Raw genomic sequence first — 14,992 nt, 5'->3', positions numbered from 1 at the left:
ACGGTGAGCAGATCTGATATATGGGCTGTAAAGTGGCATCAGCCAGGAAAACGCGCGCTATAACGGGAAATCAGGCGACTGGCGACTATGCCGCCATTATTCTTATTAAAGGGCACTCCCTCAACAAATAGGAGGATTTCACCCCATAATATTGTTGCCCACAACACCTGGGGTGACAACTCCAAGATTTTCCTGACGCAGGTGATACAATTTACTTAAAAATAAATTATTATTTCCATCCGGTCAAATAACTTACGAGTCAAGATGGAGGACGCGCTGTCCAATCCGGGAACAGGCGGCGGCGATGATGGATTCCTGCAGACCTGCGGAAATAAGACATCTTCAGAGGTTACCAGAGAGCAGTGCGTTGTGGGAGGAGTCACAAGACAGCACAGGTCGGGCAGAGGGGTGGAGCCTAAAAGCAAGAGATGGGGCAGAGTGCCAGGAGGAGGTCCAGTGTTAGGAGAGAGATGGGGCAGAGTGCGAGGAGGAGGTCCAGTGTTAGGAGAGAGATGGGGCAGAGTGCGAGGAGGAGGTCCAGTGTTAGGAGAGAGATGAGTCAGCAAGGGAGGAGGTCCAGTGTTAGGAGAGAGATGGGGCAGAGTGCGAGGAGGAGGTCCAGTGTTAGGAGAGAGATGGGGCAGAGTGCGAGGAGGAGGTCCAGTGTTAGGAGAGAGATGGGGCAGAGTGCGAGGAGGAGGTCCAGTGTTAGGAGAGAGATGGGGCAGAGTGTGAGGAGGAGGTCCAGTGTTAGGAGAGAGATGGGGCAGAATGCCAGGAGGAGGTCCAGTGTTAGGAGAGAGATGGGGCAGAGTGCGAGGAGGAGGTCCAGTGTTAGGAGAGAGATGGGGCAGAGTGCGAGGAGGAGGTCCAGTGTTAGGAGAGAGATGGGGCAGAGTGCGAGGAGGAGGTCCAGTGTTAGGAGAGAGATGGGGCAGAGTGCGAGGAGGAGGTCCAGTGTTAGGAGAGAGATGGGGCAGAGTGCGAGGAGGAGGTCCAGTGTTAGGAGAGAGATGGGGCAGAGTGCGAGGAGGAGGTCCAGTGTTAGGAGAGAGATGGGGCAGAGTGCGAGGAGGAGGGCCAGTGTTAGGAGAGAGATGGGGCAGAGTGCGAGGAGGAGGTCCAGTGTTAGGAGAGAGATGGGGCAGAGTGTGAGGAGGAGTGCCAGTGTTAGGAGAGAGATGGGGCAGAGTGCGAGGAGGAGGGCCAGTGTTAGGAGAGAGATGGGGCAGAGTGCGAGGAGGAGGTCCAGTGTTAGGAGAGAGATGGGGCAGAGTGCCAGGAGGAGGTCCAGTGTTAGGAGAGAGATGGGGCAGAGTGTGAGGAGGAGTGCCAGTGTTAGGAGAGAGATGGGGCAGAGTGCCAGGAGGACGTCCAGTGTTAGGAGAGAGATGGGGCAGAGTGCGAGGAGGAGGTCCAGTGTTAGGAGAGAGATGGGGCAGAGTGCGAGGAGGAGGTCCAGTATTAGGAGAGAGATGGGGCAGAGTGCGAGGAGGAGGTCCAGTGTTAGGAGAGAGATGGGGCAGAGTGCCAGGAGGAGGTCCAGTGTTAGGAGAGAGATGGGGCAGAGTGCCAGGAGGAGGTCCAGTGTTAGGAGAGAGATGGGGCAGAGTGCGAGGAGGAGGTCCAGTGTTAGGAGAGAGATGGGGCAGAGTGCCAGGAGGAGGTCCAGTGTTAGGAGAGAGATGGGGCCGAGTGCGAGGAGGAGGTCCAGTGTTAGGAGAGAGATGGGGCAGAGTGCGAGGAGGAGGGCCAGTGTTAGGAGAGAGATGGGGCAGAGTGCGAGGAGGAGGTCCAGTGTTAGGAGAGAGATGGGGCAGAGTGCGAGGAGGAGGTCCAGTGTTAGGAGAGAGATGGGGCAGAGTGCCAGGAGGAGGTCCAGTGTTAGGAGAGAGATGGGGCAGAGTGCGAGGAGGAGGTCCAGTGTTAGGAGAGAGATGGGGCAGAGCGCGAGGAGGAGGTCCAGTGTTAGGAGAGAGATGAGGCAGAGTGCGAGGAGGAGGTCCAGTGTTAGGAGAGAGATGGGGCAGAGTGCGAGGAGGAGGTCCAGTGTTAGGAGAGAGATGGGGCAGAGTGCGAGGAGGAGGTCCAGTGTTAGGAGAGAGATGGGGCAGAGTGCGAGGAGGAAGCCCAGTGTTAGGAGAGAGATGGGGCAGAGTGCGAGGAGGAGGGCCAGTGTTAGGAGAGAGATGGAGCAGCGGAGGAGTGCCAGTGTAATGAGAGAACTGCAGCTGCGGTGGAAGGAGGAGGTTCAGTGTAAGTAGATAAAACAGCAGGGGAGGTGCAGTGTGAGGACAGAGATGGCTCATTGAGGCAGGAGGAGGAGGTCCACTGTAAGGAGAGAGATGGGGCATTGGGGGAGGTTCAGTGTGATGACCTCCTCCTCGCACTCTGCCCCATCTCTCTCCTAACACTGGACCTCCTCCTCGCACTCTGCCCCATCTCTCTCCTAACACTGGACCTCCTCCTCGCACTCTGCCCCATCTCTCTCCTAACACTGGACCTCCTTCTCGCACTCTGCCCCATCTCTCTCCTAACAGTGGACCTCCTCCTCGCACTCTGCCCCATCTCTCTCCTAACACTGGACCTCCTTCTCGCACTCTGCCCCATCTCTCTCCTAACACTGGACCTCCTCCTCGCACTCTGCCCCATCTCTCTCCTAACACTGGACCTCCTCCTCGCACTCTGCCCCATCTCTCTCCTAACACTGGACCTCCTCCTCGCACTCTGCCCCATCTCTCTCCTAACACTGGACCTCCTCCTCGCACTCTGCCCCATCTCTCTCCTAACACTGGACCTCCTCCTCGCACTCTGCCCCATCTCTCTCCTAACACTGGACCTCCTCCTCGCACTCTGCCCCATCTCTCTCCTAACACTGGACCTCCTCCTCGCACTCTGCCCCATCTCTCTCCTAACACTGGACCTCCTCCTCGCACTCTGCCCCATCTCTCTCCTAACACTGGACCTCCTCCTCCCCTGCTGACTCATCTCTCTCCTAACAGTGGACCTCCTCCTCGCACTCTGCCCCATCTCTCTCCTAACACTGGACCTCCTCCTCGCACTCTGCCCCATCTCTCTCCTAACACTGGACCTCCTCCTCGCACTCTGCCCCATCTCTCTCCTAACACTGGACCTCCTCCTCGCACTCTGCCCCATCTCTCTCCTAACACTGGACCTCCTCCTCGCACTCTGCCCCATCTCTCTCCTTACACTGGACCTCCTCCTCGCACTCTGCCCCATCTCTCTCCTAACACTGGACCTCCTCCTCACACTCTGCCCCATCTCTCTCCTAACACTGGACCTCCTCCTCGCACTCTGCCCCATCTCTCTCCTAACACTGGACCTCCTCCTCGCACTCTGCCCCATCTCTCTCCTAACACTGGACCTCCTCCTGGCACTCTGCCCCATCTCTCTCCTAACACTGGACCTCCTCCTCGCACTCTGCCCCATCTCTCTCCTAACACTGGACCTCCTCCTCGCACTCTGCCCCATCTCTCTCCTAACACTGGACCTCCTCCTCGCACTCTGCCCCATCTCTCTCCTAACACTGGACCTCCTCCTCGCACTCTGCCCCATTTCTCTCCTAACACTGGACCTCCTCCTCGCACTCTGCCCCATCTCTCTCCTAACACTGGACCTCCTCCTCGCACTCTGCCCCATCTCTCTCCTAACACTGGACCTCCTCCTCGCACTCTGCCCCATCTCTCTCCTAACACTGGACCTCCTCCTCGCACTCTGCCCCATCTCTCTCCTAACACTGGACCTCCTCCTCGCACTCTGCCCCATCTCTCTCCTAACACTGGACCTCCTCCTCGCACTCTGCCCCATCTCTCTCCTAACACTGGACCTCCTCCTCGCACTCTGCCCCATCTCTATCCTAACACTGGACCTCCTCCTCGCACTCTGCCCCATCTCTCTCCTAACACTGGACCCCCTCCTCGCACTCTGCCCCATCTCTCTCCTAACACTGGACCTCCTCCTCGCACTCTGCCCCATCTCTCTCCTAACACTGGACCTCCTCCTCGCACTCTGCCCCATCTCTCTCCTAACACTGGACCTCCTCCTCGCACTCTGCCCCATCTCTCTCCTAACACTGGACCTCCTCCTCGCACTCTGCCCCATCTCTCTCCTAACACTGGACCTCCTCCTCGCACTCTGCCCCATCTCTCTCCTAACACTGGCCCTCCTCCTCGCACTCTGCCCCATCTCTCTCCTAACACTGGACCTCCTCCTCGCACTCTGCCCCATCTCTCTCCTAACACTGGACCTCCTCCTCGCACTCTGCCTCATCTCTCTCCTAACACTGGACCTCCTCCTCGCACTCTGCCCCATCTCTCTCCTAACACTGGACCTCCTCCTCGCACTCTGCCCCATCTCTCTCCTAACACTGGACCCCCTCCTCGCACTCTGCCCCATCTCTCTCCTAACACTGGACCTCCTCCTCGCACTCTGCCCCATCTCTCTCCTAACACTGGACGTCCTTCTCGCACTCTGCCCCATCTCTCTCCTAACACTGGACCTCCTCCTCGCACTCTGCCCCATCTCTCTCCTAACACTGGACGTCCTCCTCGCACTCTGCCCCATCTCTCTCCTAACACTGGACCTCCTCCTCGCACTCTGCCCCATCTCTCTCCTAACACTGGACCTCCTCCTCGCACTCTGCCCCATCTCTCTCCTAACACTGGACCTCCTCCTCGCACTCTGCCCCATCTCTCTCCTAACACTGGACCTCCTCCTCGCACTCTGCCCCATCTCTCTCCTAACACTGGACCTCCTCCTCGCACTCTGCCCCATCTCTCTCCTAACACTGGACCTCCTCCTCGCACTCTGCCCCATCTCTCTCCTAACACTGGACCGCCTCCTCGCACTCTGCCCCATCTCTCTCCTAACACTGGACCTCCTCCTCGCACTCTGTCTATTGTAAGGAGAAAGATGGAGCGGTGGGGTAGGTCCATTGTAAAGGCAGAGATGGTGCAGCGGCAGGTCCAATGTAAAGAGACAGACGGCGCAGTGGAGGGGGAGACATTTCCCCGGCAGATCCCAGGTGGATAACCCTGTGCAGATTAAGGACTATGCCGGTGGATGGACATAATGAGGCGTCCTGATGGATGCACGCTGTCCTCTGACAAGATGAAAGAAACAAACTTTCCAAAGTTCCTGACATTTTCCGATCGTCTCTGCGGCCGCTGCATTTATTTTTATCACCGCAGAATAGAAATCAATGGACGCCAGCAAATAAAAAATCAGCGGCAGAAATGAAGATAAGTCTTAAGCTGTGAGTGTGAGGGATAAGGAGGCGGCTGACAACCATGGAGGAGGAATAGATCTTACTTTACGAGGCGCGAGGCGCGAGGCTCCCTCATGCACTATTACCAGTTATTGATGAGCCGGACCCCGGATTGTCGGCCAGATGGAATTTTACACATTTTTCAAGGGTAGCAAAGGAATCCAGTGACCTTTCTAGACGGCGGTGCAGCTTCCCCCCCGACCTCTATTATCCACACTTATCGCTGGTATCAGGGGAGATCGGCCGCGCCAAAGTGAAAGCCTCTAACCCACACACTACACCGACAGACACAACTCCTGAGCTTCAGCTGCTCTGACAATCCACTGTCCTCCGGTAACAGGCAAGCGATGGGTTTTTAAATGCAGCTCTGGATGTGACTAGACTAATAGACAAGACGTACAAACATGTTGGAAATCCTAAAGGGGTAAAGAGGGCAATGGATAATCAGGTGCCAGCTCCAGCGCACACTTTGTAACTGCCCTGCCTGGACCTTCCTCCTGACATGATCCGTCAGGCCGTGTTCACACAGTCAGGATTCCGGCAAGATTTAGGAACACCGCAAATTCTGCTTCAGATTTCTGCTGCGGACATATGCTAATCCTGATCGTGTGAACTTTAGGGGGAAACAGCTCAACAATGAAATTCCAGCAGAAGAAGAAGCCATAAGATTCTGCAAACTGAGGAAGTAGCAGGTGTCAGTAAGATCTACAGATTATTTCCAGCACCTAGCTCCAATCTGCGGAATGTGGGAGGGGCATAAAAGCCAGACTGAAAGTAAAAGCCACATGAAACCTCAGAAGTCAGATCGGGTCGTGTGGGACGATTGTGCGATGCCTCCTGTCCACGGACATCCCAGTTATCAGCACATGTCTTATACTGAGAGGACAGAATCCTGAGCTGAGAGGCCTCGGTTTATCACCCCAGCAGATCGCTCTGCTCCTAGGCTGAGATGTCAGCGCTGTTAAACACTGTGGGTCCTGCTGGTTGGGAGAAGAGCAATGAGAGGAGAACCTCTGCCCGGACGGCGCTGAGTGATCCATTCCGTACCGCACGTGAACCTGTCACATCCGTAGAAAAACAAAAAAGACCATAGGTGTCCAAATGGGGAATGGAAAACGGTGTCCACCCAATGTAGCCACAAAGGACACCCGTAGATGTAACTCGGTACTAGCTCCCGAGTGAAACAAGCGAAAAACCAGAAGAACGGAGCTCATAGTACCAATAGGAAAAATATATTTTTATTGTAACATGATTAAAAAGTATATATATATAAAGAAAGGAATAAATAATATGCCATTAAAAAGTGAATGGGAGCAGAAAAAGAGCGCCACCCTGGGATCGCAACGCGCCACCCTGGGATCGCCCACGTGTCAACTGTAAAAGATGGCGATCAATGGAATAAAGTATATACGGTACAATGACCAAAAGTAACTATGTATTTACATGCCGTAACTATGTATTTACATGCCGTCCCCCCCCCCCCCTGGAAAAACTAAGGGGGTCATTTACTATCCAGGAACACATCTGTATTAGGCACATTTCTGACGCAGGTTATTTGCGCCACAATCTGTGACTTTTTCATGTGGGGACGGTGAGGGGCCGCAGGCGGTCTCATGCAGGCGACTTTCACACCAGTGTTTGTACTGGATCCGGCGGGGATCTGAGAATACATTATGTTATGAATGGATCCGGTTGTATTATCTGTAACTTACCCAAGACGGATCCGTCATGAACTCTATTGGAAGTCAATGAGGGACGGATCCGTGTTCTATTGTGGCAGAGAAAACGGATCCGTCCCCATTGACTTGCATTGTGGGTGATGCCATCTTACTCCGCATCCCAGGACAGAAAGCAAAATACAACATGTTGCGGTTTGCTCTCCGGTCTGGGAACGCAACTAAACGGAACGGAATGCATTTTGGAGCGCTCCGTTCTGTTCAGTTCAGTTTTGTCCCCAATGATAATGAATGGGGACAAAACGGAAGCGTTTTTTTTCCGGTATCGAGCCCATATGACGGATCTCAGTACCGGAAAAATAGAAACGGCAGTGTGAAAGTCGCCTTAGGTGGCTCCTTACAGTCAGACTGGCACTGGATACGCCGAAGTTATGGATGGCGCGTCTTCAATTCCGCTATTGAGATACATTATAGAAAACGCTTCCGGTTTGTCCCCATTCATTGTCAATGGCGACAAAACTGAACTGACTGATATAGAATGCATTCCGCTCCATATGGCTGCGTCCTTATCGCGGACACAATAATCCTGCAAGCAGCGGAGCAAGACGGATCCGACCTGACACACAATGTAAGTCAATGGGCACGGATCCGTTTTCTCTGACACAATAGAAAACGGATCCGTCATGGCTATAGAAAACATAATACAAACGGATCTGTACATGACGCACGCAGGCGGTTGTATTATGGTAACTGAAGCGGACCCAGAGCCAGGACATTACTGTACATGATGAATGGGGCTCCTGGGGGCCACTATATAACAGACCCAGAGCCAGGACATTACTGTACATGATGAATGGGGCTCCTGGGGGCCACTATATAACAGACCCAGAGCCAGGACATTACTGTACATGATGAATGGGGCTCCTGGGGGCCACTATATAACAGACCCAGAGCCAGGACATTACTGTACATGATGAATGGGGCTCCTGGGGGCCACTATATAACAGACCCAGAGCCAGGACATTACTGTACATGATGAATGGGGCTCCTGGGGGCCACTATATAACGGACCCAGAGCCAGGACATTACTGTACATGATGAATGGGGCTCCTGGGGGCCACTATATAACGGACCCAGAGCCAGGACATTACTGTACATGATGAATGGGGTTCCTGGGGGCCACTATATAACGGACCCAGAGTCAGGACATTACTGTACATGATGAATGGGGTTCCTGGGGGCCACTATATAACGGACCCAGAGCCAGGACATTACTGTACATGATGAATGGGACTCCCGGGGGCCACTATATAACGGACCCAGAGCCAGGACATTACTGTACATGATGAATGGGGCTCCCGGGGGCCACTATATAACGGACCCAGAGCCAGGACATTACTGTACATGATGAATGGGGTTCCTGGGGGCCACTATATAACGGACCCAGAGCCAGGACATTACTGTACATGATGAATGGGGCTCCTGGGGGCCACTATATAACGGACCCAGAGCCAGGACATTACTGTACATGATGAATGGGACTCCCGGGGGCCACTATATAACGGACCCAGAGCCAGGACATTACTGTACATGATGAATAGGGCTCCCGGGGGCCACTATATAACGGACCCAGAGCCAGGACATTACTGTACATGATGAATGGGGCTCCCGGGGGCCACTATATAACAGACCCAGAGCCAGGACATTACTGTACATGATGAATGGGGCTCCCGGGGGCCACTATATAACAGACCCAGAGCAAGGACATTACTGTACATGATGAATGGGGCTCCCGGGGGCCACTATATAACGGACCCAGAGCCAGGACATTACTGTACATGATGAATGGGGCTCCCGGGGGCCACTATATAACGGACCCAGAGCCAGGACATTACTGTACATGATGAATAGGGCTCCCGGGGGCCACTATATAACGGACCCAGAGCCAGGACATTACTGTATATGATGAATGGGGCTCCCGGGGGCCACTATATAACGGACCCAGAGCCAGGACATTACTGTACATGATGAATGGGGCTCCTGGGGGCCACTATATAACGGACCCAGAGCCAGGACATTACTGTACATGATGAATGGGGCTCCTGGGGGCCACTATATAACAGACCCAGAGCCAGGACATTACTGTACATGATGAATGGGGCTCCCGGGGGCCACTATATAACAGACCCAGAGCCAGGACATTACTGTACATGATGAGTGGGGCTCCCGGGGGCCACTATATAACGGACCCAGAGACAGGACATTACTGTACATGATGAGTGGGGCTCCCGGGGGCCACTATATAACGGACCCAGAGACAGGACATTACTGTACATGATGAATGGGGCTCCTGGGGGCCACTATATAACGGACCCAGAGCCAGGACATTACTGTACATGATGAATGGGGCTCCTGGGGGCCACTATATAACAGACCCAGAGCCAGGACATTACTGTACATGATGAATGGGGCTCCTGGGGGCCACTATATAACAGACCCAGAGCCAGGACATTACTGTACATGATGAATGGGGCTCCTGGGGGCCACTATATAACGGACCCAGAGCCAGGACATTACTGTACATGATGAATGGGGTTCCTGGGGGCCACTATATAACGGACCCAGAGCCAGGACATTACTGTACATGATGAATGGGGTTCCTGGGGGCCACTATATAACGGACCCAGAGCCAGGACATTACTGTACGTGATGAATGGGGTTCCTGGGGGCCACTATATAACGGACCCAGAGCCAGGACATTACTGTACATGATGAATGGGGTTCCTGGGGGCCACTATATAACGGACCCAGAGCCAGGACATTACTGTACATGATGAATGGGGCTCCTGGGGGCCACTATACAACGGACCCAGAGCCAGGACATTACTGTACATGATGAATGGGGCTCCTGGGGGCCACTATATAACGGACCCAGAGCCAGGACATTACTGTACATGATGAATGGGGTTCATGGGGGCCACTATAACGGACCCAGAGCCAGGACATTACTGTACATGATGAATGGGGTTCCTGGGGGCCACTATATAACGGACCCAGAGCCAGGACATTATGGCACATGATGATTGAGGCTCCTGGGGCCCCTTAATGCACACGCCCACTGACCCCTCCCATTCCCGGGTCCTGTAAACGTCAGACAGATGAATGAATCATCAGTACACAGTCCGGCATTACTAACAAAGCGGGTCACACTCTCTGGCTCCCCCCCCCCGCCGGTTCACACAAGCCTATAACACATCTCCATCATGTCACGACATCATCATTTGTCCCGACCTGTTCCCAGGATCACCACATCCAGCTCAGCAGGCAGGTCTTCAGCCATCTTGCCGAGGCGAAGTGATCATGTGACCGAGCAACCCGGAAAAACTGAAGGCAAATAGAACGCTGATGACTGGGCGGCCATCTTTACTGTGGGCATCTGCCCGATCACCAACACAGCAACTACTGAGTACAATAACCCCCATCATCACCCGCATAATGGACTACTCCACATCTGTGCTAGAGAACAGATCCTAACTAGAGCTGAGAAAGGAGAGAAGTGATACCCACAGCCACCAATCAAATCGCTGCTTTCATCTTCACTGCTGAAGAAAATATAAAAGCAGCAATCTGATTGGTTGTTGGAAATAAGAGGAAACGTCCCTAATTGAGGAAAGACAGTATCACACAGGAGAGGATTAGATACACAGCTCAGCAGACAGTATCACACAGGATAGGATTAGATACACAGCTGAGCAGACAGTATCACACAGGATAGGCTTAGATACACAGCTGAGCAGACAGTATCACACAGGATAGGATTAGATACACAGCTCAGCAGACAGTATCAAGCAGGATAGGATTAGATAGACAGCTCAGCAGACAGTATCACACAGGATAGGATTAGATACACAGCTCAGCAGACAGTATCACACAGGATAGGATTAGATACACAGCTCAGCAGACAGTATCACACAGGATAGGATTAGATACACAGCTCAGCAGACAGTATCACACAGGATAGGATTAGATACACAGTTCAGCAGACACTATCACACAGGATAGGATTAGATACACAGCTCAGCAGGCAGTATCACACAGGATAGGATTAGATACACAGCTCAGCAGACTATCACACAGGATAGGCTTAGATACACAGCTGAGCAGACAGTATCACACAGGATAGGATTAGATACACAGCTCAGCAGACTGTATCACACAGGAAAGGATTAGATACACAGATCAGCAGACAGTATCACACAGGATAGGATTAGATACACAGCTCAGCAGACTGTGTCACACAGGATAGGCTTAGATACACAGCTCAGCAGAGAGTATCACACAGGATAGGCTTAGATACACAGCTGAGCAGACAGTTTCACACAGGATAGGATTAGATACACAGCTCAGCAGGCAGTATCACACAAGATAGGATTAGAAACACAGCTCAGCAGACAGTATCACACAGGATAGGATTAGATACACAGCTCAGCAGACAGTATCACACAGGACAGGATTAGATACACAGCTCAGCAGGCAGTATCACACAGGAGAGGATTAGATACACAGCTCAGCAGACTGTATCACACAGGATAGGATTAGATACACAGCTCAGCAGACTGTATCACACAGGACAGGATTAGATACACAGCTCAGCAGACTGTATCACACAGGACAGGATTAGATACACAGCTCAGCAGACTGTATCACACAGGACAGGATTAGATACACAGCTCAGCAGACAGTATCACACAGGATAGGATTAGATACACAGCTCAGCAGACTGTATCACACAGGATAGGATTAGATACACAGCTCAGCAGTCAGTATCACACAGGATAGGATTAGATACACAGCTCAGCAGACTGTATCACACAGGACAGGATTAGATACACAGCTCAGCAGACTGTATCACATAGGACAGGATTAGATACACAGCTCAGCAGACTGTATCACACAGGACAGGATTAGATACACAGCTCAGCAGACAGTATCACACAGGATAGGATTAGATACAAACCTCAGCAGACAGTATCACACAGGATAGGATTAGATACACAGCTTAGCAGACAGTATCACACAGGACAGGATTAGATACACAGCTCAGCAGACAGTATCACACATGATAGGATTAGATACACAGCTCAGCAGACAGTATCACACAGGATAGGATTACATACACAGCTCAGCAGACAGTATCACACAGGACAGGATTAGATACACAGCTCAGCAGACTTTATCACACGGGATAGGATTAGATACACAGCTCAGCAGACAGTATCACACAGGATAGGATTAGATACACAGCTCAGCAGACAGTATCACACAGGATAGGATTAGATACACAGCTCAGCAGACAGTATCACACAGGATAGGATTAGATACACAGCTCAGCAGACAGTATCACACAGGGCAGGATTAGATACACAGCTCAGCAGACAGTATCACACAGGATAGGATTAGATACACAGCTCAGCAGACAGTATCACACAGGATAGGATTAGATACACAGCTCAGCAGACAGTATCACACAGGATAGGATTAGATACACAGCTCAGCAGACAGTATCACACAGGATAGGATTAGATACACAGCTCAGCAGACAGTATCACACATGACAGGATTAGATACACAGCTCAGCAGACAGTATCACACAGGACAGGATTAGATACACAGCCCAGCAGTCAGTATCACACAAGACAGGCTTAGCCACACAGATCAGCAGACAGTATCACACAGGATAGGATTAGATACACAGCTCAGCAGACAGTATTACATAGGATAGGATTAGATACACAGCTCAGCAGTCAGTATCACACAGGACAGGCTTAGATACACAGCTCAGCAGACAGAATCACACAGGACAGGATTAGATACTCAGCTCAGCAGACAGTATCACACAGGATAGGATTAGATACACAGCTCAGCAGTCAGTATCACATAGGACAGGCTTAGATACACAGCTCAGCAGACTGTATCACACAGGATAGGATTAGATACACAGCTCAGCAGACTGTATCACACAGGATAGGATGAGATACACAGCTCAGAAGACAGTATCACACAAGACAGGCTTAGATACACAGCTCAGCAGACTGTATCACACAAGACAGGCTTAGATACACAGCTCAGCAGACAGTATCACATAGGACAGGGTTAGATACACAGCTCAGCAGACTGTATCACACAGGAAAGGATTAGATACACAGCTCAGCAGACTGTATCACACAGGACAGGATTAGATACACGGCTCAGCAGACAGTATCACACAGGATAGGATTAGATACACAGCTCAGCAGACAGTATCACACAGGATAGGATTAGATACACAGCTCAGCAGGCAGTATCACACAGGATAGGATTAGATACACAGCTCAGCAGACAGTATCACACAGGATAGGATTAGATACACAGCTCAGCATACTGTATCACACAGGAGAGGATTAGATACACAGCTCAGCAGGCAGTATCACACAGGAGAGGATTAGATACATAGCTCAGCAGACAGAATGAACAGGATAGGATTAGATACACAGCTCAGCAGGCAGTATCACACAGGAGAGGATTAGATACACAGCTCAGCAGACTGTATCACACAGGACAGGATTAGATACACAGCTCAGCAGACAGTATCACACAGGACAGGATTAGATACATAGCTCAGCAGACAGTATCACATAGGATAGGATTAGATACACAGCTCAGCAGACTGTATCACACAGGACAGGATTAGATACACAGCTCAGCAGACTGTATCACACAGGATAAGATTAGATACACAGCTCAGCAGACAGTATCACACAGGATAGGATTAGATACACAGCTCAGCAGACAGAATCACACAGGATAGGATTAGATACACAGCTCAGCAGTCTGTATCACACAGGATAGGATTAGATACATAGCTCAGCAGACAGAATCACACAGGATAGGATTAGATACACAGCTCAGCAGGCAGTATCACACAGGAGAGGATTACATACACAGCTCAGCAGACAGTATCACACAGGATAGGATTAGATACACAGCTCAGCAGACAGTATCACACATCATAGGATTAGATACACAGCTCAGCAGACAGTATCACACAGGATAGGATTAGATACACAGCTCAGCAGACAGTATCACACAGGATAGGATTAGATACACAGCTCAGCAGACAGTATCACACAGGACAGGATTAGATACATAGCTCAGCAGACAGTATCACACAGGACAGGATTAGATACATAGCTCAGCAGACAGTATCACACAGGATAGGATTAGATACACAGCTCAGCAGACTGTATCACACAGGACAGGATTAGATACACAGCTCAGCAGACTGTATCACACAGGATAAGATTAGATACACAGCTCAGCAGACAGTATCACACAGGATATGATTAGATACACAGCTCAGCAGACAGTATCACACAGGAGAGGATTAGATACACAGATCAGCAGACAGTATCACACAGGATAGGATTAGATACACAGCTCAGCAGACAGTATCAGACAGGATAGGATTAGATACACAGCTCAGCAGACAGTATCACACAGGATAGGATTAGATACACAGCTCAGCAGACAGTATCACACAGGATAGGATTAGATACACAGCTCAGCAGTCAGTATCACACAGGATAGGATTAGATACACAGCTCAGCAGACAGTATCACACAGGACAGGATTAGATACACAGCTCAGCAGGCAGTATCACACAGTATAGGATTAGATACATAGCTCAGCAGACTGTATCACACAGGATAGGATTAGATACACAGCTCAGCAGGCAGTATCACACTGGAGAGTATTAGATACACAGCTCAGCAGACAGTATCACACAGGACAGGATTAGATACACAGCTCAGCAGTCAGTATCACACAGGATAGGATAAGATACACAGCTCAGCAGACTGTATCACACAGGACAGGATTAGATACACAGCTCAGCAGACGGTATCACACAGGATAGTATTAGATACACAGCTCAGCAGACCGTATCACACAGGAGAGGATTAGATACACAGCTCAGCAGACAGTATCACAC

General features: G+C 51.2%; 1 protein-coding gene across 1 annotated transcript in view; it reads right to left on the bottom strand.

The window, feature by feature from the left end:
• Positions 1-10,335, bottom strand: part of CHM (CHM Rab escort protein) — an 81,425-nt gene extending 71,090 nt beyond the window's left edge. Inside the window, exons 1-2 of the mRNA XM_040442438.1 lie at positions 10,255-10,335; positions 257-323 (exon numbers count right to left, since the gene is read on the bottom strand). Coding sequence (XP_040298372.1) covers positions 257-323; positions 10,255-10,303 — 116 coding nt within the window. The 5' untranslated portion in view covers positions 10,304-10,335. The remainder of the gene's footprint in view (positions 1-256; positions 324-10,254) is intronic.
• Between the last annotated feature and the right edge of the window lie 4,657 nt (positions 10,336-14,992).

This window comes from Bufo bufo, chromosome 8, assembly GCF_905171765.1.
Source record: "Bufo bufo chromosome 8, aBufBuf1.1, whole genome shotgun sequence".
Taxonomy (NCBI): Eukaryota; Metazoa; Chordata; class Amphibia; order Anura; family Bufonidae; genus Bufo; species Bufo bufo.
The sequence above is the reverse complement of the archived record's forward strand: the minus strand, read 5'-3'. Positions and strand labels throughout refer to the sequence as shown.